Source organism: Mixophyes fleayi, chromosome 2, assembly GCF_038048845.1.
Source record: "Mixophyes fleayi isolate aMixFle1 chromosome 2, aMixFle1.hap1, whole genome shotgun sequence".
In the NCBI taxonomy this organism is placed as follows: Eukaryota; Metazoa; Chordata; class Amphibia; order Anura; family Limnodynastidae; genus Mixophyes; species Mixophyes fleayi.
In genome coordinates, this window is record NC_134403.1 from 60,895,734 (window position 1) to 60,923,697 (window position 27,964).

Genomic DNA, 27,964 nt, shown 5'->3' on the forward strand with positions numbered 1-27,964 from the left:
AAAAATTAATAAAGGACTGCTCAATGATTTCATACTATGACATGATCATTCGAGTGTTTCCTCTTTCTGTAATGTAGTATATTTTGGGGATAGTGATCTAAATTACAGGTGATATTATCCCAAACACTAATATACTTTACCTGTTTTTATATTGCACAGTAAGGATAATTAATTCCAGAAATTGTCATTTTTCATATCCAAAAGTGAAATATGTTGTTTAGTCTAACCCTTGCTTTCTGCAGCTTACAAATAAGTTACAAACAGCTGTAACCATCCTAAAAGCATCGTCTAAAGTGGTGCTGATGTGGGTTAAAAAGCTGAAATATCAAAGCACTGCAGATCAGTTATGCTTATAAAATAGCTATAAATGCATCTGTGTATGCATCCACCAATGTTCCAGTCTGTACAGAGCATGTAGGTAAATGGTGGTCTCTGACCGCCTCAGTTTGATGAAAGATATTGGAACGCCACCCTCCATTTTCTCTAAGGTGGGTTTGCCCAGAGTGCGACTCCACACAATATTGGTGCTCAGGGGTTTTGCATCACCACACTTCAGCTGTCACCTTTCAGTTACTGAAACGGCTGCCTTGACAACACGTGATCATCGCCACATGATGTCTTGTAGCGCCTGTTCAGGTTTACGGTCCTCCATGTACAAAAACTGAATAGCATAATGACATCTGTTATTTATACTATATAGTTATTTTTAGTTGAGTGTTTTTGTTTTGTTCCTTTGGAATATATATATATATATATATATATATATATATATATATATATATATATATATATATATTACACACATACACATACACATACACATACACACACACACACATACACATACACACACATACACATACACATACACATACACATACACATACACATACACATACACATACACATACACATACACACACATACACACACACACAGAGCGCCAAACATAGTGTGATAACGTCAATAGCAAAAAAGTGACCATATATTCCAAATTGGTCTCGTACCAAGAACAGAAGATAAAATCACTTATCTGAACAATAGTATCCCTTGGAACTCCCAGAGTTTCTTCTCGAGTAACTTAGACCTTCTGCGTCTTATCCAATACTAGAACTCAATAGGAAAATAGCAAATAATAGAGTAGTGTGTTCATAACATCCAAATGAATATTCTTCTATAAAAGATTTTTAATCAAAAACCATGCCATGTCCATTTATAACAATAAATTGCCTTTCTCAAAAGGGTGAGTATCAAACATTTGAAGGGTCCTTCCTTTTATAATCCCCCTTCTCCATCGGCAATGCGATATACAGGAAGTCCGGGCCGAGCTCTCACTTCCGCCCTCAGGCAACCGTGTTCCTTCCGCCCAAACAGACTACATCACTTCCGTGTCTCCGGGAATATGATGTTTCAATAGATACAATGGCATTATTAAAAAATATAACCACACTACAAACTAAAATAATAATTACATAGTGGAACAGGTACCAGTGAATCATTATCTAATTAATTAGTTAGCATAAATAGCATACATTAAACATATTAAAAAAAGGGTTATTAAATCCCCATAGACCACTTCTACTATATTATAATCTAGACAAAGTCCAACTATATAAAAATACCTACTAGAAACCAGCTACATGCACATTTTCGGAACTAGTCCCTGTCAATTCAGAATTAGGTGACAGTATACATCTGGATCGCTAAATCAGAGCCAACATAATAAACCACTTCTCTATACACATAACTCATAATTACAATAACAAAAATCAGGGAAGGAAGCAAAAACAAAAAAAGAGAGAAAAGACAAGGTTAGTATATAGACGTTAAATGAAGGGGGCTATTTCAAATGCTTCATTGAGACCCAGAGGTGCAAGTGTATTCAACTTAAAAATCCAGAACATTTCCCTACATGACAATTTCCTAGCAAGATCTCCACCCCTAGGGCCTAATACTACGTGTTCTATAGCCTTAAACTTTAATAAACCAGGATTACCATTATGAAATAAAGAAAAATGCTTTGGGACTGCATGTGTCTGTAATTTATTCTTTATAGCTCGTATGTGCTCCTGCATGTGTATTTACACCATTCTTTTGGTTTTTCCAATGGACATTCCAGCATCTAAATTACTGAAGTAGTCATGCAGTTCATTCCACTTTTGATCTTATATACTTTAGAGTTTGTGGAATAAGAAAATGTTCTGCTTCTAGGATCAACCCATTTGCACATATTACATTTACCACATTTCCCAAAACCATGATTAAAATTCTTCAGAAAAGTCCCCCTATTTGAAGAATCAGATTTATTTACCAATAGGCTAGGTGCTAGCATAGCTTTCAAGTTTTTAGTTCCCCTAAACACAATATCTGGTCTATCATTCAACTGAGTACCCAAAATTGAATCCATTTTAATGATATTCCAATGTTTGTTGAGAGTATGTCTAATCCTCTTTTCATCGATACTGAAGTCGGTTATAAACGGGACTATTTCCTTTTTAGTATCCTTGATCTTATACATTAAAATATCTTCCCTCCTTTTCTCTCTTGTTCTTTCCAAAGCACTATCCAATAAATTAGCAGGATAGCCACGTTCCTTAAACCTTTCTAGATAAATTTTTGATTGTTCCTCGCAGATCTCTTTTTTAGATCAATTTCTCTTCACTCTATTAAATTGAGAGAGTGGTATGTTGTCCTTCCATTAAACTGAGAAAAAAGAGGATTAGACATACTCTCAACAAACATTGGAATATCATTAAAATGGATTCAATTTTGGGTACTGAGTCCACATCCGCAATTGATGTATAAAGTGAAGCAGCCTACTGTATGTGATTTTTTTTTATATATATATAAGCACAATATACTCACGTGACTGTGTTATTGCACTGAGCGCTGTTGTCTTTTATCACTGTATGTATATATGTATATGTATATATGTGTATATATATATATATATATATATATATATATATATATATATATATATATATATATATATATATATAGTATGTGTGTGTATATATATATATATATATATAATACACACACACACACACGTTAACCCGTGCATGATACTCATGCATTCTTGTCAAATCAAGCTACTTAAGGTCTTAAAAAGGTTCTTGTCATGCATTTGGACCTAGCCCAGGCCTCCTCAGGGGAAGAGCGTTAGTTCCCGACGCAAGCGGCCTTTTTAATGTGTGTTCATGAGGTAAAATTACCTCACGAAAATGAGTTTGGCCCCTCAACTCGTAAATTTAGCCTTTACTACCCCTCCCACGGGGGGAAGGGGGGATGATGGAAGTTAACTGACTTGACTATTCTAATTTTTTTTGTCAAATAATGTCAGTATACCAGATTTCAGGTCAATTGGATGAGCCCTTTCTGAGAAAATAGTTTTTTCCACACACACACACTAACGCACGCCTCTACACATGTGTGTTCATGAGGTAAAATTACCTCACGAAAATGAGTTTGAGCCCTACCAAATTTCAGCCCTTTTTGAATTTTTTTTCCCACACACACACTAAGAAGTTAGTAGGTCAGTGTATAACTCTGCCTAGCAGGTGGCGCTGCAACTTGTTGTTTTTTTTTTCCCACACACAGACGCCACTAAGCATTTATATATTAGATATATATATATATCAAAGTGGCTTTAGTTGTCCTTTGGATGTTGAGCCCTTATAAATCAATTGGGTTATGACACATTACACATGAGCACTGTTTTGTCTTGGCAAGTGACTTTGTGTTTCTATGCTGTGAAATGTTTCCATCTACTTTTATGTCCATCGTACCTTTGTTTGTTTTATTTATTTTTACCCTTTTTCTTGTATCCTCTTATTGCATATTACACATTGGACTATGTAATAAGCAAACAAACAGCCAGTTTGTGACTGGTTCTCTAACAGAGGTGTAGTGCTGATGAGTTGTTCAGTGACCAGGTTGCTCCTCTATGTAGCCAATAGTGGTTAGAGAGAGACTACAAATAGACATCCGTTTTCTGATCGGGTGATAAAAACATCTGCATTGAAAAATTCAACCACAACTAGATGTATGTATTTAGCTCCCACAAGTACATCGTCCATAAATGTTACAGCAAGAGGAGATATTGAGCACCAGAAGTGCTTACAATATGTAATGTAAGAGATTGAATAGAAGGAAATAGTATACAGTACATTGCAGTCCTTTAATCAGCGTATACAAACGGGCATTGGTTGAATTTATACATAGTGTTCAGAGAGGTGATGGGGTGAGCTAAGACTAGAATAATATCCCGTGGAGATTGTTTTCCTTTGGGTACATCCATGGTTATTAGGCATATCAAACATCTATGCGTTTAATATGGTTTGGGGTTTTTTTACCAGCATTTTACAGACGATTATATGTGTACAAATGCGACACATACATGTAAATGTTCAGTGTTCCTGAAAATGCAGCGCAGGTGAAAACTGAAAATGAGAATACACTCGCCTTTAGAACAGTGATTTTCTTGTCACATTTGTTTACATGCATTAGGAACACATTCAAACTAGTCTATATAGTGTCATGTCTATAGCCACTTGCTCCAAAGTAGCCCCACGTGCCCTCAGATCCCACATGTACTCCCTCACATGCCCCTCAGACATCTCCCACATTGCCCCTGACCTACCCCCACTTACCCACACAGCCAGAGCCTGCAGAGAAAGGAGCAGAATGCACAGCACCAACTCCTCCTCTGGTCGTGCTGCATGACCTCCCTGTGTTGTGCAGAGGTCACATGACACAGAGGCCAGCATCTCCCATGGTGAAGGCTCTGCAGTCCGCTGGACGCCCACCACTGCTATAGGGGGCTCAACACAAAAGCTGTATTGCAGTTTGCCAATTGTAATAAGTAACTGGATAATTAATAACAGGAGAAAATTTACTTTGCACGGGCAGCATTCATGGTAAAAAGAAAGGTAGTATTACCCAGAGCAAGCAGTTGGATGTTTGTTTTTGTTTTCAAAACTGCACTACAAAGCACAGGACTTGTTTGCACTAAGTTTCACAAATGTCCCCCAAAGTGTGAAAGCTAAAAACCCTCATTTGCCTGCGTCTGCCGCTAAATTATTGGTTTCAGTGTCTGCCTTCATCATAGTTACAACTTTTTGTGTTTTTTTGTTTTTGTTTTTCATATGCAGATTGATGAAGATCAAAGCCTCATTCCTGGAGCCACCCAGGGAGGTACCTACAACTTTGAGCCGTCAGCCAACCTTCAGACAAAAGAATTTAACTTCTAAGTGTGTTGCAGTGCAGCTTTTCTCTGTCCCACAGCATATAGCACCACCAGACTTCCACCAATTGAAGAAACCCTGAAAGATTGAAGATACACGCCTCTACATATTGATGCTTCTAAAGCAAACCATGTATCTGTCACTTGCAGTTGCCAAACATCACACTCACGTGGACTGTAATTGCATATGCATGAGCTTGGTTTTCTTTGAAATTCTACCAGTCCCAGCTGTATTTTTTACCTTTTCCATTTGGCACTGTGTGCTGACTGCCACAACATTCAACATTTTTTTCTTTGTTATGATTTCATAGTGATGGCATATCAGCTTCTTGTGGAAAAGTAGCTTTTCTTGAACCTGGTGCATTGTATATCAAGACTTCGCTATAATGCACACATTGTGGAAGACTCTGCAAGGGTACAGTCTACTTTTGAGCCTCCATTTTCCTCCATAGACATTTTCATATTTTGAGGAACTATAAATTTAATGAAAAACAAAACATGCAAGCCAAAAGATTTCATTCACAAAACTGAATAAAAGATTAACTTGGGTGAATTATTGACAAAAAAAAAATCTGTTTAAGAGAAAACTATAATTATGTCTCTTAATTAGCATTTCCCAAACTGCCTCCCAAGTCAGGATTGGAAAATGGAACTGGTTTGGAAAGCAAAACGCGTTGCTATTTCATTGAACATCAAGCCCTCTCCGACCACTTCAACCTATGTTTTCCTGCTGTTTTGAAGTAACCAAAAGCTGTGCATGGAGTTTCCCCCGAGCTGTAAAACCTGTCATTTATAAACCTGATCTCAAGCTGAAAGCAAGTGTCCCTGAAAATCTAGGTTAGAAACATAGAATTTGACGGCAGATAAGAACCGCTTGGCCCATCTAGTCTGCCCATTAATACAACGATTTTGACAAACAAGATCTCCTAAAATATTATGGGTTGGGAATCAAAACCTTGCTTTCATCTTTCAGTAGACATGGTCTGTTATGTTTTGTTTAGGTGGATATAGGTGATTTTTATTTTTATTGGGGTCAAACTTGTGGAGCTTTTCATGTTTACTGTAATTAGTCTTGATCAATTTCTACTTTGTAACCAGTGCTTTTGAGAATGTGGTTGGCAGCAAAACAGAAACTATCCATTGAAGAGCTTGTAAGCTTTCTGCCTACCTGCTGGGATTTTTAGTTCAACAGCTGGCTAAGCTCGTTTTACAGACATCCAAAAAAATGTATCCTGATTACAGCAGGCGGTCCTACAAACCATATTGGGGTACATATACAAAAACTCTTCCACGGGTAATTGTGCAAATATGGCATTGCCCATAGCAACCAGTCAGACATTTGCATTCATTATTTTTTCCAATAGAAAAAAAGGAGAGAATCCGATTGGTTGTGCTGTCGGCAAAACCCAACATAGCTACCTGTAGAACAGTTGTCATTAATGTCGACCGTAATATCACATTGGGAAGAAATAGGGCTCATTTAATTATATACCTGCATCAAGGGGGCAGCATTGCATTTCTGGCAATTGGCCAGCAATGTTCTAGGCTTCTGTGGGGTATCGGCATAATACTGTTCTTCTTTTGGCTGTACAGTGCTCTTTTAATAACCTCACATATTTTGACAGGCTGAAGAAGCTAGAATTATTTAATTTGTTTAACCAGGTTCATGCCAATGGTAATGTTCCGAATCTGGGCAGTCAATGATATAGTGTTATATTTGAATGGCTTTGTTGCTTTCAGAAACTCTGAATTCCCAATATGCATATATATATATTTTTATTTTTGCTTTCCTTTTTATCGTGGTGGGAGCTACAATTGCCTGAGTGACAAGAAAAATGATGTAACAGGGACACTAGGACGCAGTTTATTCCGCGTGATGTTTCTGATGACTTGATGTGAAGGGATTGTTAAATTAGAACTACTTTTTTAGTTGGCCGACTTGGGTCGTGTTTACTGTGATAATGAGAAGAGATGCCATCCAAAAAAAATGTGGATCAGCTTTCCTTTTAAATCCTTTCACTTATGAACAAACACAGCAGGTGTGCATTCATTACAATATATATCTGCCAAGGTGGAGCCACTTTAAAGAGGGGGGTGGGGTTTGTCTTGTATCCCACGATGGATACAAGCGTATGTTTAAACTGCAAGATTTTTACTTGCTAGAGAATCTGTTTTAATATAGCGGTCTGGCCTCTGATTATTTATAGGTTTTATAAATTTTAGATTCACTTTCTCTTTAAGGTGGCTCAAAACTTTTTCAACTCTTGTGCACATAAAAAAAAAAAAAATTGAGTTGAAGTTCATTGTGCCTTTTTTTCTTTTCCCCCCCCATCCGGAGAGTTTTAGAGCTGGCTTCTTAACATAGCTGCATCCCATTCACACAATAGTCTAAAATGTGTGGTGTTTTACTTAAGGTAGACAGTTTATAGCAGAACTTGATATGGTCACATTATTAAAGAAGAAATCTTAATGATATTTTTGTATTATGTTACAATTTTTTTTTCTTCTTGGCTATATTTTTCTTCCTTTAATTTGTACAAAGGTGTTACATATAAGCTGCATTTGTCCTCCTTAATTCTGCCTAGGAAGAAGTTTCTGTGTAATAAAAACTTCATTGGCAAAGATCATTTCTTTACTATTTCTTAATTGGCAGTTCCATTTTATTTATTTAAGTGTACCTGTCACTTACGGACAGTGGAGGCTGGCATTTGGTGAGCTGACCAGTATTCATGATGAGAATGGAACCTGTCTGTTCACTTGGGCACTAGTGACCTCCTGAGGCCTGTGTAATATCACTAGGTCCTAATAGGTTGATGGGCTAAATATTCGTTCAGCCCAGAGTGTGTGCCTTCACTGAGTAGGGAAAGGTACATGTTTAAAGCCCTAGCCAAGTGTTTTAGGTAGCTTTCCTTAGTTGTGACCTTATTAAGTTTTGGTAGGGATTGCATCATCCGATAGTTACAAAAACAAAGAATATTGCTGCACTTTTTCTTTTTCAGAACAGTGTTTGAAAAATGCATAATTTTTTTTTCTTTTTTTTTTTATTAACTGTTTTAAATAGACTAAAATGTTATTTCAAAAGAGGCATCAAAATGTGTTCCTAATTTTTGTATATGGGCTTAGGTTTTGTAACCAATAAAAAGCTGCTATCAAATACTATATAATATTCCCTTGTGTGTGGTGTTTGATTTGCACACTGAATCTTCTATATGTAACAGGAATACAATTGTGATCACGTTTGATTGTTGGTTTGCAGAACTAAGAAATAAGGGAAACTTGGGGGGAAAAGCAGGTCAATGAGTACAACACACATGTACCATGGGTTTTCTAGGGGTGGTGTCTGTTTCTTCACAAACTCATGCTGCACAGATGGAAATGTCTGCTTAAAGATAATTTAATCTTTAAAAGAAGACCCCTAGACCCTAATCAAAGGTCTTAATTGGAGGCTCATAATATAAAGGATTATCATTGGTCAAGGTAATGACTGCTGGTGAAATTACTCATACTATTAGTGCAATCTGCACGGTAAACTCCTAGCCTGCACTGTAGTAATTTTATTAATATGAATGCTGTGTGCTAGGCTCATCTGCATTTACTGATGGGGAAATGCTGGGAAGCCTGGTGATATCACAATGACATCACCAGTGATTACCTCGCTGGTTGGAAGTGTAATAGGATTGCAGGGAATGTCCAGATTGACTTGTCCCAGCTACGAACATTCTTATATCCAGTGTAACTTGGACAAAATTAGATTTTAAAGCTACTCATTCTCCCTGAAGACTGGATATGTGCAGACAAAAATTAAGATCGACCCCATTTGCGAGCTTACAAATATATTTAGAAAATATGCGTTTGATACAAGAGGTTAAGTGTTGAGTATAGAATGAGAATAAATGGAAGTTTTAAGTGACCTGTTTAGAGGGGTGGTAATTGGCTGCATTCAAAATAGATTGTAACGGTGAAAATCTGGTTAGGGGGGAAGGACATTAAGAAGGTAATTGCAAGAGTGAGATGTGTGTCTTGGAAATGTTACTTGGATGTATGTAACAGGATTTGAATACAGATTGGATATATGGAACAAAGGACAATTCTGTGCCATGGATGACGTCTAGGCAGTGAATTTGATGGGTAGGAATTATTTTTTCAGGCAGGTAGTTTCTGTTGAGTGGTAGAAGTATTATTAGTACAGTTTTTGAAGGATTGAGCTGAAGGTGGCTAGAGACCACATCTAAGATGTAATGGCAGAAGTATATTCTATAACGCTGGCTAACATAGATGATGCCCCGTCCCGTAAAGCAGAACGTCACTGGCGTAAATCTCGAAGCTCTAATGACTTCTTCACATATACTTCTGTCTACCACTCCTATCGAAATGCTCTGGACACTGCAAAACAAACATACTTTCAATCTCTTATCTATGCTCAGGCTTCTAACCCCAAACGCCTTTTCAATACATTTAATCATCTTCTCAATCCTCCCACCCCGAACCCTCCATCTACTATCAGCGCTCAGGATCTTGCTTCCTACTTCAAGGACAAGATTGACAAGATCAGACTAGAAATGGTATCCTCTTCCTCAACAAGCCATCAGCTCATTTCCTTCCCACTACCCTCTGACACCCTTTCTTCATTTGACCCCACAAATGAAGAGGAAATTTCTACGCTCTTCTTATCTTCCTACTCTACCTCCTGTCCTCTTGATCCTATTCCCTCGCAAATTGGTAGATCCCTGTCTTCTGTGCTCATTTCACCTCTAACTCAAATCTGTAATCTCTTACTCTCTACTGGCATCTTTCCATCACTATACAAGCATGCAGTGATTACTCCTATTCTAAAAAAACAAAACTCCGACCCAAACTCTCTCTCAAATTACCGTCCCATCTCTCAGCTCCCTTGCCCCTCCAAGCTTCTAGAGAGACTTGCCTACACTCGCCTCACACGCTTTCTTTCCACAAACAACCTGTTGGATCCTCTTCAGTCTGGCTTTCGTTCTCAACACTCCACAGAGACTGCGCTGACCAAGGTTGTTAATGATCTGATCACTGCTAAGACTGAACGCCATTACTCTCTCCTAATTCTCCTTGATCTCTCGGCTGCATTTGACACCGTTGACCACTCTTCTCATACAAACGCTGCAATCCCTAGGTCTTCAAGACACAGTTCTATCCTGGTTCTCATCTTACCTCTCTAATCGCTCTTTCACTGTTAATTTCTCTGGAGCCACCTCTGCTCCGCTTCCCCTATCAGTTGGAGTACCACAAGGCTCGGTGCTAGGTCCTCTGCTGTTCTCTATCTATACCGCTTCTCTTGGAAATCTAATAAGTTCCTTTGGCTTTCAGCATCATCTCTATGCGGATGATACCCAAATCTATCTATCCTCTCCTGATATCTTGACATCTGTGTTGTCCCGTGTAACTGACTGTCTTTCTGCCATTTCATCTTGGATGTCCTCTCGTCAACTCAAACTTAATCTTTCTAAAACAGAGTTAATAATATTCCCACCCGCCAACAAGAGCATACCTGACATTTCTATCTCTGTTGATAACATGACCATAAATCCCACCCCACAAGCTCGCTGCCTAGGTGTAATCCTTGATTCACGCCTATCCTTTGTTCCCCACATTGACTCTATATCTAAATCATGTTACATACATCTAAAGAACATTTCCAGAATCCGCACATATCTCACACAAGACACTGCTAAAACCTTAATTCATGCACTAATCATCTCCCGCATTGACTATTGCAATTCCCTCCTTACTGGTCTTCCCAAAAACAGACTCAAACCCCTAAAATCTATTTTGCATGCTTCGGCAAGACTGATTTTCCTTGCAAATAGCTATTCCTCTGTTGAATCACTCTGTATGTCTCTACACTGGCTGCCTGTCTTCTACCGAATCCAATATAAAATACTTTTACTAACCTACAAGGCCATCAACAAAGCTGCACCAACATACATCTCCTCTCTTGTCTCAAAATATCTCCCAACTCGGCAACTCCGTTCTGCAAAAGATCTGCGTCTCTCATCCACCCTCATTACATCCTCCCATTCCCGGTTACAGGACTTTTTTCGGGCTGCACCCACTCTATGGAACTCTCTCCCTCGCACAATAAGACTCTCCTCTGTTCTACAAACTTTCAAGCGTTCTCTGAAAACCTACCTATTCAGACAAGCTTATAATATTCCTCAACCACCATCTTAACCTCACTACCTTTAGCCTGTTACACAATTTCACACAAGACAACTACCCCCGGACCAACATTGTTGTGTGACAGGATCATTTAGCTTATGAGTCACCTTACCTTTGCAGTCTGGCTGGGCCAAGATGCAAAATGTATACTTAACCTCATGTGTCAATCTCCCATTGTCCCATAGATTGCGAGCAGGGCCTTCTCACCTCTTTGTCTGTTTTACCCAGTTTGTTTATTAGTTTATTACGTTTGTCCCCAATTGTAAAGCGCTACGGAATATGTTGGCGCTATATAAATAAATGATGATGATGATGCGGTTTGAAGAGGATAAATTCCATGTATCGCCCACAGGAAGAGTGTAATGAAATCCAAAAGAGCTGCTTATGTTTCCAGGGTAAGTGGTATAGATGGAGGAGAGGGCCTAGCCCTCTGTGGTACTCCAAGCAGAGAGGAGGTGGATCCAGAGAAAGTGAACGGTGTAATTTGATAAGTAGGATAAGCCCAGGACATTCTTGTTCCCAAAGATAACCCTCAGCTCTTTTGTAAAGAATCATTCTTCTGTAGCAGGTCTCAATACAATTTTAAGTTTTTCTTCTCAAACACAATGTTGATGACAATGACTAAGTGATGGCAAAAGCCCTTTACAAATGGTCTGGATGGGCCATACCTTTTCATATTCCTACCAATGTCTTAGCTTTCCCACATGCATTTTTCTTATCCTATTACCTCAAATTATTTATTCCTTTATCTTGTATGGACTGTAGTATTTGTGTAGTGTGTGGTCAGCCGTATGAAATGAAACAAGTTGAACACTATTAGAAGTAATGGCTTTTAGATTTAGGAGAGCTCAAAACATTGACCACCTTAGACAGTGCAGTCTCTGTGGAGTGTTTGGGGGGAGGCATGAGAGTTTGTCAGAATAGTTTGTTTTTACCTACTAGGAGTAATTGCATTCTGGAATGATAAAAAAATATCAATGGGGAGAAAAGGTTGGGATGAGCACATGACACAACAGTAGACTGGTTTGTGAGAGGGGGGATAGGGTCAAGTGGACATGGATGTGAAGAGGATCAAATTAAGAAAAGGTGCAGGTAATGAATTAAGCAGGTTGTTGATCAGTGAAGAGTATACACATTTTGTGTCAATCTTGTACTTATAGTAGAAGCAAGATCTTGGCCAGTGGTTATTGGAGCAGCAGTTAGCATGGGCAGGTTAAATATACTAAAGATTTTTCATTTGGCAGTTGTTGGTTTGATATGTCCAGAGCCTTTCAGTAGGAGTGGTAGATAAAATATTTGAGGACAACATGTGAAGTACAAGATTTTCACCAAAGGCATTCTACATTGGAAGTTGTTGAAGGCAGCATGCTGCTCCAGAGTACCACATTTGTGGTTGGTGCTGAAAGGAAAGACCAGCTGGAGCGACTTCAACAAGACCGTCGGTGTTTAAGATGTGGAACCTACAGACCAGGACATTAGAATGCAGAATTTTGAGGAGTGAAAATGTTGCCGTAAGCTACTGAAAATGGAGTTATGAGTGAGCGATATGGAACTTGCAATATGCTACCAAATATAAACCCTTTTGTATTTTTAAATGAATAATAACATTTTATTTGGGCAGACTAATAAATATGTAATAAAATATTCCTGATGAAACTGGCACAAAGCTAACTCGGGTGTTGCTAACATGTGGTTTTGAAAGTGTTGATAACAAAAAACAAAATCTGTCTACAAATTACTAAAATTCCTCCAAAAAATCTTTCACTCGCTATTAAACTCAAAGTTCTGCTACCACTAAAATTTTGTACACGAGCTTTCGCTATTTGGTCCTCCATTACTGTAGTGTAAACTAAACAATTACCCGAATATAACTTTATAACAAGCAAGCCTCACATGTGAAATGATTAAGAACACAAAGACAGAACATTAAATGTTTGGGGGTTGTTTTTTTAATATGACAGTCACAATGCATTTTGAATAAAATGGTTCCTCCACATTGACATGCAAAAATACTGATGCAAAACAATATCTTAAAATAAAACCTGGAAACAAAAGACTTACACTTGCATACTTTTAGGTAATCTGCCATATTGAGCAATACTGGGGAGCACCTGCAAAAACTGCAATATTATTTATTTTTATTTATTTATTTTATAAACATCCTTGCTGAATCATCCCTCATTTGAGACATCACTGAAAAAAAGTGTCCTGATATACTAATAAATATATCATGTTTTTTATTTATTTTTCCATATGTTTTATTGCCCTTTTACCCAGGAACAGTTCTAGTAATGTGTTAAAATATATTTTATCTCTGGTACACAGTAGAGATATGGCATTCATTCCACAGAACATATGATTTATAACAAACATGAAATAAGATTACATTATGTGCGAAGATGCATTATCCCTATGTGTTCCTTATGGGCCTATATGTTTCATTCATCTAAAAAATGGGTTATGAAAAGTATTTGATCCATTATGTTTCCCATGAGGATTATACACAGAATATGGTTTGACCCAAATGTGGTCCTTTCCAGCCAAAGGAATTTTAGCCCCATGTTCCTTGGGACTTTTAATTGGGCAGGAAAAAAAAAAAGAGTAAGCTGATCTTCTCTGACAACAGGTCACCTCTTGGCAAATAAAGTAAGGTAACAGAACACATACTATGAAGCATGGTTGTTTACTTAATCAAACTACTTTAATTCCTCATTTGCTGAAAACCTAATTATCTAAAATAACCTCAGACTTAAGGATAGGTCAAGACCACAATAATATATTATTTTCCTGATTAGGGTTTACTCATGACTATCTGAGATTAATTTCTGTAATTATGACTGGTTTAGCTGGTCACATGTTGTCCTTTAGTTGTCATCCATGTTGGCGTGATATACAGTAGCTCTGCATGTGGACCTTAAAATGAACATTTGAAATCTGGCTTATGCTGAAAGATGCTGGATGCAGCATTTATCATTTAGGAGTGTCTTGGTCTAAGGAAGATCTTGTAATAAGGATTAACGATATCAGAAATAGCTGTGAACCACTATTTAGTTGACATGTTCATAAACCCGTTTCACTGCAGTCAACGCATGTTTTGTAATCTTTCAGTTTTAAGATGTTGGTATGTCTTTATATATCTTTTTAAGCCTTAAGTGTGCATTTTCAGCATACGCACTGTGAAATTAACTCTCTAAAATAATATTATACATGCAAATTGTTTAAATAATTCAATGGCATCTCTAATACTTGTATGTATATGGAAATGCTCTATGCCTTTCCCTTGAGAGACCCCCCCCCCCCCAAATATTTGCATGTTTGAAGAGCTAGTGGCCAGGGGCTGTTGCAAATCTTCAGTGAGGCACAAGCAGAAGGAGTGCAGGTGTGCAAAGAAATGATGCACTTAGTACATCTGGGAATAAAGGTAACTTATATGCATTATCAGGCAGAAGCAAATCAACATGCACAGGCAGTAGTCCGAGTACAGCTCTGCAGTAATACTGCTGGAGTCTTTGCATGGAGTGCAGAAGTCTGCAGGCAAGTTGTGTCCAATCCTTTTATAAGCGTCATGTACGGCCTGTTTGTGTAACGACCTTTTCCTTAAATTTTCTCTAGGAAAATTATTTGGATCTGAAGATCTATATATTATTTAAGTATAGCCACACATGCATAGACATTTTGACATATGACTTATGTGTTATAGTCTCTAAAAATATATGCCACAACGTTGTCTTTTTCAGTTGCTTCTACATCGAAGCCAAACTACAAAAAAAAAAAATGAAAGCACACAGACACTGAGTCCAGTGTCTGTGTGCTTTACACCACTCCATCCGACGCTTAGCATTGGTTTTGGTGACGTGAGGCTTGTATGCAGCTGCTCAGCCATGGAAACCCATTCCATTAAGCTCCCGCCGCACAGTTTTTGTACTTGCATTAATGCCAGTGGAAGTTCGGAACTCTTCAGCTATGGAATCAGCAGAGCGTTGGCACCTTTTACACACCATACGCTTTAGCAGTCATTGACCACGCTCTATGATTTTACGTGGTCTTCCGCTTCGTGGCTGAGTTGCTGTTGTTCCTAACTGCTTCCACTTTCTAATAATATCCCTTATAGTTGACAGTGGAATATCCAGCAGGGATCTCCATCTCCACTTTTTCAAACTCTCATCTTAATAAATTTACCGCAAAGACTATGTTGGGGCACGTTGGCTGTTTTCAACCCTTTTGAACAAGTGACAGTCTGTAACTGGGTCCAAAATGACCACATATTCTGATCAAATTTGTACTGGATTTTAATTTGGTAGGCTAAGAACTCGTTAACGGCCAATGGGCACGCTTTGTAAATGAGTATAGTCATTGTCCAGCCAATCAAATCAAATTCAATGTCTAGATCAATGTCTAATATACATACGTCGGTGGCCACGTTAGGCAGATCCGGATGTTCGGTGGCTCTGGGCAAAATAAAACATTTGCCTCTATATGGTAAACTTAATCTACATGGTTTAAGCACAAATAAAAAGGAGTTTCCAATAATGATATATTGTCATATGGCTTTAGATCATCCTGTGCATCTATGATATAAATGTAAGTTTTAGAATTATTTCTGAATATATACTGTTTGTATTGTTTACCCGTCTGTGTTCTAATAATTCACTTACTTTAGTCTCATAATTTTATATCTTTACATTTTAATCTTTAGTGTTATTGTTACAGGTAACCTATATACTAATTTATTATCAGCTCCATTAACCTAACACCTATAGGGCAGAGTCTCTTAAGAGCTAATCTTTGAGATTATCACGTACTCTTTGCCCTAGGGCAGTATTAAAGTATGGAAACCTAAAGGAACTATGACTTTAATACTGCAGTGTGTGGTATGTTTTTGGAAGGGGGAGGGCTGCCTAACAAAAGCCACTTGACACTCTTTTTTCCCAAAAATGTTCCTAAACAGGTCATACACACATCTATGTCGTCGTACAATATGATAATTTTTAATCAAACTGTTAACAATATATATTGCAAGTGGGTCGGACACAAAGTGTCAGACAATCAAATTTATAAAAAAAAAACTCTGACATTCTTGTCTGGAAAATTTTAGTGTGAAAATGTTCAACTTGAAATATGTGTATTTTAATTGATTTTACATCAATCTATCTAACATTGCACATGCTCTAGATAGAAATTGTGTGTTTACCTTGAGAAATAATTGTTTTGCTGAAATATTTGCTCAATCTGCTTAAATTGTTCACAGGTCTGCTTTCCCAACAAATACATTGTTTAGAAAGGATGCCTATGTGTTCTATATTACAGTATAAATTAACACTTGCAATCTGATAAAGATGATTACTTTTATACAGTGTTATTGTTTCCATAGCTTATTTTCCTCAGTTGGACCCTGTCCTTTCCTACATAAAGAAAGCTAGCTTCTGGGCTTTCCACTATGGCTACTCACAATGGAGGACGCCATCTTGTGAGCTCAACCAATACTCAGCTTGTTACATCACTACTTCCTGGTGAAATATTCGATCTGTCCACAAAATGTCTATGTGTAGGCAACAAACAATAAGTAGTGACGGGGTAAACACAATTCTTATACCGAGAAGTGGAAAGGAAATGCAAAGTAAACATTTAGATGGGAACAATACAAGTGGCCAAATCAGGCATGATGAACCTGTTCAGCCCCTTGTACAGAGTGTCTGGATCCTTTGCACTTGTCCCTTACCTCACAAGTTACAGTCTATCCACTGCAGGGCTCCAGCATTTTCAGAGCAATGCAAAGATTAAGAGGTAAAGCCAGGGGTCCTGTGGATGGTGTCAGATTAGGGTAAAAAAAATACCTCACTATTGACTGTAATTTTTATGCTGTACTATGGAAGTACATTTTCTGCAACAAAAATAATAATAATACTGGTCTGCTGACCACTATACAATGCAGACTAATAGAACTTCATTCTTACTCTGATCCCATTGTCTGCCTGCCTAACAGCTCCAGCAGCACTCTTCTTTCAATGATGGAGAGTTGTCATAACATCTACTGTCATGGCCAAAAGCTTTGAGAATGACACAAGTATTGGTTTTCACAAAGTTTGTTGCTTCAGTGTTTTTAGACCTTTTTGTCAGATGTTGCTATGGTATACTGAAGTAAAATTACAAGCATTTCATAAGTGTCAAAGTCTTTTATTGATAATTACATTAAGTTTAAGCAAAGAGTCAATATTTGCAGTGTTGACCTTTCTTTTTGAAGACCTCTGCAATTCGCTCTGGCATGCTGTCAATCAACTTCTGGATCACATGACTGATGGCCGCCCATTCTTGCCTAATCAATGCGTGGTGTTTGTCCACCCGCCTCTTGAGGACTGACCACAAGTTCTTAATGGGATTGAGATCTGTGGATTTTCCTGGCCATGGACCCAAAATTTTAATGTTTTGATCCCGAGCCATTTAGTTATCACTTTTGCCTTATGGCAAGGTGCTCCATCATGCTGGAAAATACATTGTTCATCACCAAACTGTTCTTGGATGGTTGGGAGAAGTTGGTCTTGGAGGATGCTTTGGTACTATTCTTTATTCATGGCTGTGTTCTTAGGCACAATTGTGAGTAAGACCACTCCCTTGGCTGAGAAGCAACCCCACACATGAATGGTCTTTACTGTTGGCATGACACAGGACTGATGGTAGAGATCAACTTTCCTTCTCCGGACAAGCGTTTTTCCAGATGCCCCAAACAATCTCAAAGGGGATTCATCAGAGAAAATGATTTTACCCCAGTCCGCAGCAGTCCAATCCCTGTACCTTTTGCAGAATATCAGTCTGTCCCTGATGTTTTTCCTGGAGAGAAGTGACTTCTTTGCTGGCCTTCTTGACACCAGGCCATCCTACAAAAGTCTTCATCTCACTGTGCGTGCAGATGCACTCATACCTGCCTGCTGCCATTCCTGAGCAAGCTTTGCACAGGTGGTGCCCCAATCCCGCAGCTGAATCAACTTTAGGAGATAGTTCTGGCTCTTGCTGGACGTTCTTGGACTCCCTGAAGTCGTCTTCACAACTATTGAACCTCTCTCCTTGAAGTTCTTAATGATCCGATAAATGGTTGATTTAAGTGCATTCTTACAAGCAGCAACATCCTTGTCTGTGAAGCCCTTTTTGTGCAAAGCAATGATGACTTCACATGTTTCCTTGCAGATAACTATGGTTAACAGAGGAAGAACAATGATTTCAAGCACCACGCTCCTTTTAAAGCTTCCCGTCTGCTATTCTAACTCAATCAGCATGACAGAGTGATCTCCAGCCTTGTCCTCATCAACACTCTCAGCTGTGTTAACGAGAAATCACTGACCTGATGTCAGCTGGTCCTTTTGTGGCAGGGCTGAAATACAGTGGAAATGTTGTTTTGGGGATAAATTTCATTGTCATAGAAAAGAGGAACTTTGAAGTTAAATTAATTGCAATTCATCTGATCAGTATTAATGACATTCTGGAGTATATGCAAATTGCCATCATAAAAACTGAGGCAGCAGATTTTGTGAAGAATAATATTTGTGTCATTCTCAAAACTTTTGGCCGTTACTGTAAACTGCTCCTGGCACTTTAGTGCATACAGTAAACCCTTCAGCACTCAGAGCAGTCTAATGGTTATGACAGCTACCTGGCTCACATGTTACTTTACTATAGATTGGGACGAGAAGGTACAATGTGCCCGCTGCTCTAATATATTTTTACAGAGGGAAGAGGGGAGAAATATGATCTCTGTCTACAGTTCTCAAGAAATCTAGGAAACTGGTAATTGTGGGAGAGTCCCAAAAAGGTCAATAGACTTGACATGTGTGTACAAGTTATATTTCCAACTGAATGGACAATGACGGGAAATCTGTTGTAATTAGACACTTTTTTCCAGAAGTCGGAGGCATGCACCACAACAGTCACTCTTTATCATAAAGCGCTAAAACACTTCAACCTTTGCAGGGTGAAAATGCTATTAATTTAAGGAGATTGTGGAAAGCTATGCTCATCTTCTGCTATTCCAATCATTCATCATCAGATACAAAAAATACCTATATATGATATCAGATTACGAGATAACACAAGTTCGATCTTTGCACTGTACTGTACTGTAGAAGGGAGTGGCCAGTGTCAGTGCAGGGTGGCTGTGGGTGGGTTGCACATGGGGAGATAGGGTTTGCAGCCACTCAGTAGTAGAAGTAGGAGGTGGGTTAGAGTGTGGCCCAGCAGCATTACATCTAGTCTCTTCCTACAGGAGGAGGGAATCACTGGCAGCAGCAGTCATGGCCACGGAAGAGGCTTCCCCGGTCCTAGTGAGCTCGGTCACTGCCTATTCCCTGGCTGCCTGCGCTGTACAGCTGGCTGTCGGGTATGTGCTGGCGCAGCTCCTGGGAAAGAAGTGCTCGGGCGCTGACAGATGGGTGCTGGTTTGGCTCTTCTATGACGCTATTGTGCACTTCACGCTTGTGAGTATTACACATACATTGGTTGGCGCTTACGAACTGTATGCAGTACTTTGCAAGTCATATATATATATATGGGTAATGCATTAAAAGTTTATAATTATTATTGTTACAATATTTTTAGATCTGTCAGTCTGCTGGTCTTCGGTCACATATTTATTAAATCATCCTAGCACCATAAAGGGTTACCATTTTCCCCGTTTACCCTCAAGTGGATCTCTCTGGTGTTGTCAGCAGTTACACTGCTTGTGGTGTAATTTATTCAGTCTGAACTGCATTCATTCTTGAATATGTATTTTTAATTCCATTGAAGAAGTACATATGGCATTAAAAGTGAATGGTTAACAGGAGGTGACCACAAACAAATACATCAAGTAGCGATCATGGTATGTTCAGCATTCACTCTAAGGGGCACATTTATCATTAATCGGCAAAAGTGAGAAATAGTTATCAATCCTCATCGCAAGGATAAGGATTGAACTATTTCTCACATTTATTAAAAAGGGAACACAGAAACAGCAGTTCCGAAAAACTGCTGTTTCTGTGATAGAAAAAATCACACTTACCCCCCTCTTCGGATGCGCTGTCTCTGGATCTCCTCTTCGTTCCTCTTCTTCCTTCAATTGCGCATGTGCAGTGCACAGGGAGGGATCATGTGATCCCTCCACACATGCGCTGTCCAGCTCTGCTCTTCGTAGCAGAGCTGACAGCAGTGGATTTCTTCAATTCGGATGATGTACGCCAGCTTCTGGCGTACATTATCAAGACAAGTTCCCAGAAAAATTTTTTTTGCGGCCAGAGCAGTCACCATTCTGTTGAATGGTGACTGCTCGCAAAAACGATCAGGAGTGGAAAGCAGCAGATATCCATGATATCTGCTGCGATGCACCTTTAATAAATTTGCGGAGGGCACATCGGGACTTTAATTCCACGGTAAGTGCACAATAGTGCACTACCGTGATTTGTTAAATATGCCCCTAAATACTTTCTGTACTTCCCCACAGTTATTCATGGTATCTGTTCTAAATTATGCGTATACTGCTTTCAACACGCATCTATGCACAGGTCAGGCTGAATGGACCACAGGCACATTATGGTTGCCCAGCCATACTTTATTTATACATATTATCTTGTGGAACATTGCTATGCAAATTAAATTCTATTACCTTGCATGTGGATAGGGCTTATTTAGAGTGGTTAGACGCTAACAAAATGCCAGTGAGACCGCATGTCAAAGTCTATGCACCTGTAATTGGGGTGATTTGCAGTGATTAGTAAGTGAAATGAGCAGTGTCCAAAATACACTACAGAGGCACTCCAGGCCTCCAGGACGGGGGAATTGGGGCAAATAGTTTCATACCCGGTTGCATGTTTTTACTATGGTTAAATAATGTTAGTAAAAGCATAATTATTAACACCAGTGGGTATTTTGCCTCATGGTAGCACATTATTATTTGTGTACATTTTGAAAGTGTGCCTAACACAAAGCCAGCATTTAATATGAATTATAAGCTACCTTTTGTAAAACCGTTACTAACAACATTCGCAAATGGCCTCATGATATGAGATGTTCGGCATTGTACTTACATTTACTATGCAGCTGAGTGCAAAGTGTTCTGTTATCAGCCACTTCCCTGGGGTCACTGACAGGCTGATGTAAGTATTAAAACATATTCCTCCATATTGAAAACTTTATCTAAAATATCTTCTCATGAGATCCTGACCTTTCCCCCCATATTTGTGAATGTTCAATATGGCCATTATATGTCAGCCAATTTGTGTTTTAGGTGTAGAGGTTGTTATACATAGATGATAGTAACAGCAGCTACACAGAATGCAACAATTCTAATCAGCGTCATGTGTCTGTTATTCTAGGAGGGTCCCTTTGTTTACCTTTCCCTAGTGGGGACAGTGGGCACATCTGAGGGTCCGTTGGCGTCCTTGTGTAAGTATGAATCTTGTTTGATGTTGAATTAAATCTTTTTGCAAGATGTCCTACATGAAATGTACATCTACTTCTTCCACCTTATCCTGAGATAGTATCCACTCCCAAATCAAACCATATCATATTGGGACAGATAGCTTGGCCATACCCTGGCAGACTGTTGGAACCAAATACTTGTACTTTCAGGCAGTCCCAACCCACATGTTGGCACAGACAGTTTAAATGTGCAGAGTTTTAGCAGCTCAGAAGTGTAAGACTTGACGGAGGAGGATTGTACAAGGAAGGTTGAAGTCTCCAGGCTCTGAAGAAATACACACAAGGCACAACTCAATACTAAAGCTTGGTAATCACAATGCGCCACTGGCGGGGCACTAGATCTCTAAGGTGTGAACCAGGCACTTCAATTAATACTAGGCACCCTGTGATTATTGTGAGTGTCACACGTTGCTTAATATTTGCAGGACGTATTTCTCCTATTCCAATGCTAAACTTTATCAATTTACTGACATTTTCTTTTGTGTGTTTGAAAACACACTACAAACAGCAAATATGTGCTTGTAAAACTGAAGCCCCAATTCCCACGCACCCACTGACATATGACAATTGGTGCATAAAACAGTAACCAACATATAAGCAGGTTAAGAGCCGATACAAACAGGCATTGAAAAACAACACATGTTAAGTGTAGATAAGACCTTGTACTTTGTCTTCACTTTTAACAGAGCATTTGAAGCAAGTTTCTCTAGGCCTCCCTTGCAGCATATAGTACGAAGTGTTTGATAAGAACTACATAACATTTTACCAACACGAAAACTAGTGCAAAGTGAAGCGGACACTTGGTAGAATGTGCGTGTACAGGTCCTTCCTCCTATATTATTATTTTGCCTCTTTGTATTAAAGCAAGTTTAATAGACACTAATGGGTCTAATTCATTAAGGCACACAAAACGAACGAATTGCGCATTTTTTTTTTTTTTTTAATAAAAAACACACATAAATTGGGGGCATACACACATCCCTATTCAACAAGGAGCTAATGTAAAGATACGTCTGTTAATGAATACTACGGATCTAGGTCCGCTCTGATAAGACAATGCACTGCAGGATACATCCAATACATATGTAGAATATAAAGTCACAAAAGAACACATCTCTTGGTTGTTGTTTTTTATTCCCACCATAAAATACACTTATTAGGATGTTCTTAATGTCTAATATACATAAAATGCATTTTTCCAGTTGCTCCTCATTGCCTGCACATGTTGTAGCATACATACCCATTCGTCATCACTAGTAATCAGCACATACGCCAGAACTGCAGCTGGTGAAAGTGATACAACTGAACAACACATAACTTTGCGATGCCCAAAGCTTGAATTGGACGCCACCGCGTGCGCTCGAGCTCGGCACGCCCTTTACTGTACATCGACTACGTGCATCCGCCCAGTCTCCTCCCCGCTCCACCCCTGAAATCCTAGGCTGTAAGAAGGGTCCTTTGTGCTCGCGGATGAATTGGATGTTTTTGTGTTCTCTGGCATATGGTTTGTGTTTGGGCTGCCACAGAGCGATTTTACACAAAAATATGGCACTTATCTGCATTTACGTTCCTTAATGAATCAGGCCCTAAGTACACATGCTCAATGCGTAAAATGAGCCTATGTATGCGACCCCAAAGGCTGTGCTGTACTGCATTTTTTTTCCTTTTTTGGTCATCACTTTTGTCCATAGAGGACAAATACTTCTATTTAACATCAGATCTGATCTGCGATCAACAAGCAGCTCTGTTCAGCCTTAGTGCACCGCAGATTCTGTGCAGCAATGTGTGTACTAACACAGCTCATCCTATTAGCTCCTACTTGAAGGGAAAAGCCAACCTGAGTAGATTCCATGCCTGTGGGAGTCCAGATATATACCATAGACGATAAAAGCAATCACACCACTAAATTAAGTAAATATTCCTTAATTGTTGCAGGTTGAGTAATCTTTATCTCAGTCACTTGTTTGAACCCAATGTGCTCTTGTGTGCTGCATGTGTCCCCTTATCACACTACAAAACAGGTTCCTCTCATTAGATGACCTTTTTCTTGATTCTCAGGGAAAGAATATGGGAAAGCAGATGAACGCTGGCTCCATTCAGACCCCACAGTTGTATCTCTGGAGATCCTCACTGTTGTTGTGGATGGGTTGTTGGCTTTAGTGTTGATTTATGCCATTGTGAAGGATAAGTACTACAGGTGAGTGCCATCTAATGCATTTACTGATGGAGCAAAGAAAGTATTAACACAAAAATGTACTTCTCTTTTACTGTCCATTTTGCTACTTAAAGAATACCTGTCCCTTACACACAGGGAAGGTAACCATTTTGTTGGCTAAAACAATATTCAGCCCATAGCTATTAATCATTGTCTGAAAGTAACAGGTACCTCTGTAATGCTCCAAAACAGTTATAATAATAATAATAATAATAATAATAATAATAATAATAATAAAAATAATAATTCTTTATTTATGTAACACCATTCTCCTAAGTGGACTCAAAGCAGTTTATATTGTTGCAGAGGATCAGGCAGCCATCTTGGGTGCGCTCAGTTGCTTTTCTTTGGAATGATTCACATGAATCCTTTGCCGTGTTGGAGCTTACAGTGTAAATTCCCTACCACAGAGACTAGGGTCCATTTTGTCAGACACCAATTAACTTACCAGTATGTTTTTGAACTGTGTGGAGGGAACCCACGCAAACATGGGAAGAACATACAAACTCCACACAGATGGATTATGTCCGGCTATGACCCCAACATTGTGAGGCAGCGGTGTTAACCACTATGCTGTTAAATAAATATTTGAAATATATATATATAGCTATTTTACGCAATATACGGCACGTATCAGCATGTACGTTCCTTATTGAATCAGGCCCGATGTGTGTCATAAGGAGGTACTTTAACTCTAAGGGCTAGATTTACTAAGCTGCGGGTTTGAAAAAGTGGGGATGTTGCCTATAGCAACCAATCAGATTCTAGCTTTCATTTATTTAGTACCTGCTACAAAATGACAGCTAGAATCTGATTGGTTGCTATAGGCAACATCTCCACTATTTCAAACCCGCAGCTTAGTAAATCTAGCCCTAAATGTGTGTCATAAGGAGATATTCTAACTCTAAAACAAAACAAATCAGAGTGGCCCTTTTTCCTGTCTATGCTCAATGACCTGTCGAGCGAACATGATTATATTGTAGTTGAAATAAATCTCATATATACAAAATACATTTGCTCAAAATTGCAGAGAGAACATTAAAAGGGATATTATCCAGTAGGGTATTATTGAAAAAAACGGGCAATTTTAAGTAGAAAAACTCAGATACAGATCTCTGAAAAACTAAAATTCTTCCCGCAAACTAGGGGCAGTTGGTGTCTATGCAAAATGATCATATTCTGCACAGCTTTTACATTGGTGAACTGACACGGAGTTCTTATCCTAGCCCAGCGCAGTGGAATGAGTTTCATGTAGGCATCACTGCAGCTGCTGTATGAAACTTACGTGTCACAACTTTCTCCCCACATAGTTAATGAATAAGGAAATAGTTAGATGATGTTTTCGTGAAGTCTCTATTCTGTAGGCAGAGAACAGAGGTTCTGCACACAACCAGATATGTTGCAAAATAATTTTATTAATGTTTTGGTGTTATCATCATAACTGATGAGTGCACAAACAAAACACTTCAAACCAAATATGCATCTGCATGCACTCATCTGCATGCACTCATCCCCACCTAGATCCCAGACTTCAATCAGAAACCGTGTCTGCAAAAAAGCATAAACAAGCAAACAAAAAAGAAACACCTGTAAATATTTATCTAAAATTACTTAAAAACGAGACTGTGCCAAATTCACCAGCTTATTTTGTCCCATATCTACATATATGGGCGTGATTCATTAAGGAAAGTAAGGCAAAAAAATGAGTACGTTTTCTCCTGGACAATGCAATGGGTGCAAATTAGTTTATTATTTTACACATAAGTTATAGATTGGCTGCTTTTTCATGTAGCACACAAATACTTAATAGCTCTATTTGTATACTGAAATTTAAAGTTGATCTAGGACATGCCCTACCCCAACTATATATCTGTCCCCACATTTTAAATTTACCTCCCCCTCCAATGCAACATGATTTTGCCAAGGTTCAAAGTTATTCATTTTTTTTGCTTTATTTTTTTTTAATGAATCAGGCCCGTATAGTAACTTTCCTTTCAGAAAAATTTGTTGAGGTCTGGTAATACCTTTTAAAGTGCTTCTGGAGCCTGTTAGCTAAGTACTGGACTAGAGCTGAATCAGGAGGCAGCTGCACAGTTCAGTGACCATATAACAATCAGGCTCTGAGGGAAACTTGTATGATCTACAGCAGCAGCTACTGATCACTGTTAATGCAGCAATTAACCTGAAGAAGGGTGTGTGGCTTAAATACACTTATATATGGAAATCTGTGCAATATGTGGTATATGTAATGTGGCTGGTTGGATAGGTATGTGCAGTGTGGCTGGTTGGATAGGTATGTGCAGTGTGGCTGGTTGGATAGGTATGTTCAGTGTGGCTGGGTGAATTGGTGTGGGCAGTGTGGCCGGGTGGATTGGTAGGTGCAGGGTGGTTAGGTGGATTGGTGTGGGCAGTGTGGCCGGGTGGATTGGTAGGTGCAGCGTGGTTGGGTGGATTGGTATGGGCGGTGTGGCTGGATGGATTGGTGTGGGCAGTGTGGCTGGATGGATTGGTGTGGGCGGTGTGGCTGGGTGGATTGCTGTGGGCGGTGTGGCTGGATGGATTGGTGTGGCTGGGTGGATTGGTGTGGGCGGTGTGGCTGGGTGGATTGGTAGGTGCAGGGTGGTTGGGTGGATTGTTGTGGGCAGTGTGGCTTGGTAGGTGCAGGGTGGTTGGGTAGATTGGTAGGTGCAGGGTGGTTGGATGGATTGTTGTGGGCAGTGTGGCTGGGTGGATTGGTAGGTGCAGGGTAGTTGGGTGAATTGGTAGGTGCAGGGTGGTTGGGTGGATTGGTGTGGGGCTGGGTGGATTGGTGTGGTGCAGTGGGGCTGGGTGGATTGGTAGGTTGCAGGGTAGTTGGGTGAATTGGTAGGTGCAGGGTGGTTGGGTGGATTGGTAGGTGCAGGGTGGTTGGGTGGATTGGTAGGTGCAGGGTGGATTGGTGTGGTGCAGTGGGGCTGTGTGGATTGGTAGGTGCAGGGTAGTTGGGTGAATTGGTATGGTAGGTGCAGGGTGGTTGGGTGGATTGGTAGGTGCAGGGTGGTTGGGTGGATTGGTAGGTGCAGGGTGGTTGGGTGGCTTGGTAGGTGCAGGGTGGTTGGGTGGATTGGTAGGTGCAGGGTGGTTGGGTGGATTGGTGTGGGCAGTGTGGCTGACAATGAGGAGTGATACCTGTCACTCCAAGGTGACATCTGTTATCCTTTTATTATACAGTAAGTACTATATATTTTTTATAATACTGATGATGTACATACATGAACACATTATATAGTAGAGCACCTTAGCCCCCAGCGATGTCGCTGGTTCTTATTATATAGTAACAGGCTGCACTGACACAGATATTGGTTTAGCCCACACAATAGCTGCCTCCACTGTGTGTAAAGAGCAGGTGGACTTTAATATAAACAAGTAACATTGTTTACACTGAAGCTGGTACAAATTCTTATATCGCTATAATGGTGTTGACAGAGGTGTGTTCTTATTCTGTTTCAGGCACTTTATACAGATCACACTATGCGTATGTGAATTATATGGAGGATGGATGACCTTTTGTCCAGACTGGTTACTTGGCAGCCCCAGCCTTAACACCAACAACTGGTTGTACCTCTGGGTCTATTTAGTGTTCTTTAATGGCTTATGGGTTGTCATCCCTGGGATTCTACTTTGGCAGTCCTGGGTGGGACTTCAAAAGCTTCATGTCGGCAAAAGAAACCCCGGAAAGAAGTCGCGATGAAGATACTGATTGACAAAATTAAAGATGATGTTTATTTTACAGCCTTTCGATTTATTTTTTACCATGATTTTAGCCCTTTTAATTAGGTTTTTTAGAAGTAATATTTACAATAGAACTCAAACCTAAATAGTAGTTTCATAAA

At 39.4% G+C, this 27,964-nt stretch overlaps 2 protein-coding genes and 1 pseudogene across 2 annotated transcripts in view; 2 read left to right on the top strand and 1 right to left on the bottom strand.

The window, feature by feature from the left end:
* The window catches only part of KPNA3 (karyopherin subunit alpha 3), a 40,497-nt gene extending 32,083 nt beyond the window's left edge, over positions 1–8,414 (top strand). The window contains exon 17 of the mRNA XM_075199082.1: positions 5,157–8,414. Within this exon, the coding sequence (XP_075055183.1) occupies positions 5,157–5,255 (99 nt within the window). The 3' untranslated portion in view covers positions 5,256–8,414. The remainder of the gene's footprint in view (positions 1–5,156) is intronic.
* LOC142139809 (tripartite motif containing 13-like) overlaps positions 1–27,964 on the bottom strand; it is a 693,488-nt pseudogene that overhangs the window by 117,723 nt on the left and 547,801 nt on the right.
* EBPL (EBP like) lies at positions 19,609–27,861 on the top strand. Its single transcript, XM_075197966.1, has 4 exons — positions 19,609–19,899; positions 21,772–21,841; positions 23,936–24,074; positions 27,582–27,861. Exons 1-4 carry the CDS (start codon positions 19,717–19,719, stop codon positions 27,820–27,822), a joined length of 633 nt encoding a protein of 210 aa, XP_075054067.1. The 5' UTR covers positions 19,609–19,716; the 3' UTR covers positions 27,823–27,861.

Coding starts and splice junctions, on each gene's coding strand:
- EBPL (XM_075197966.1), top strand. CDS start 19,717: ATGGCCACGGAAGAGGCTTCCCCGGTCCTAGTGAGCTCGGTCACTGCC. Junction 19,900..21,771: donor CTATTGTGCACTTCACGCTT/GTGAGTATTACA, acceptor CTGTTATTCTAG/GAGGGTCCCTTTGTTTACCT. Junction 24,075..27,581: donor GTGAAGGATAAGTACTACAG/GTGAGTGCCATC, acceptor ATTCTGTTTCAG/GCACTTTATACAGATCACAC.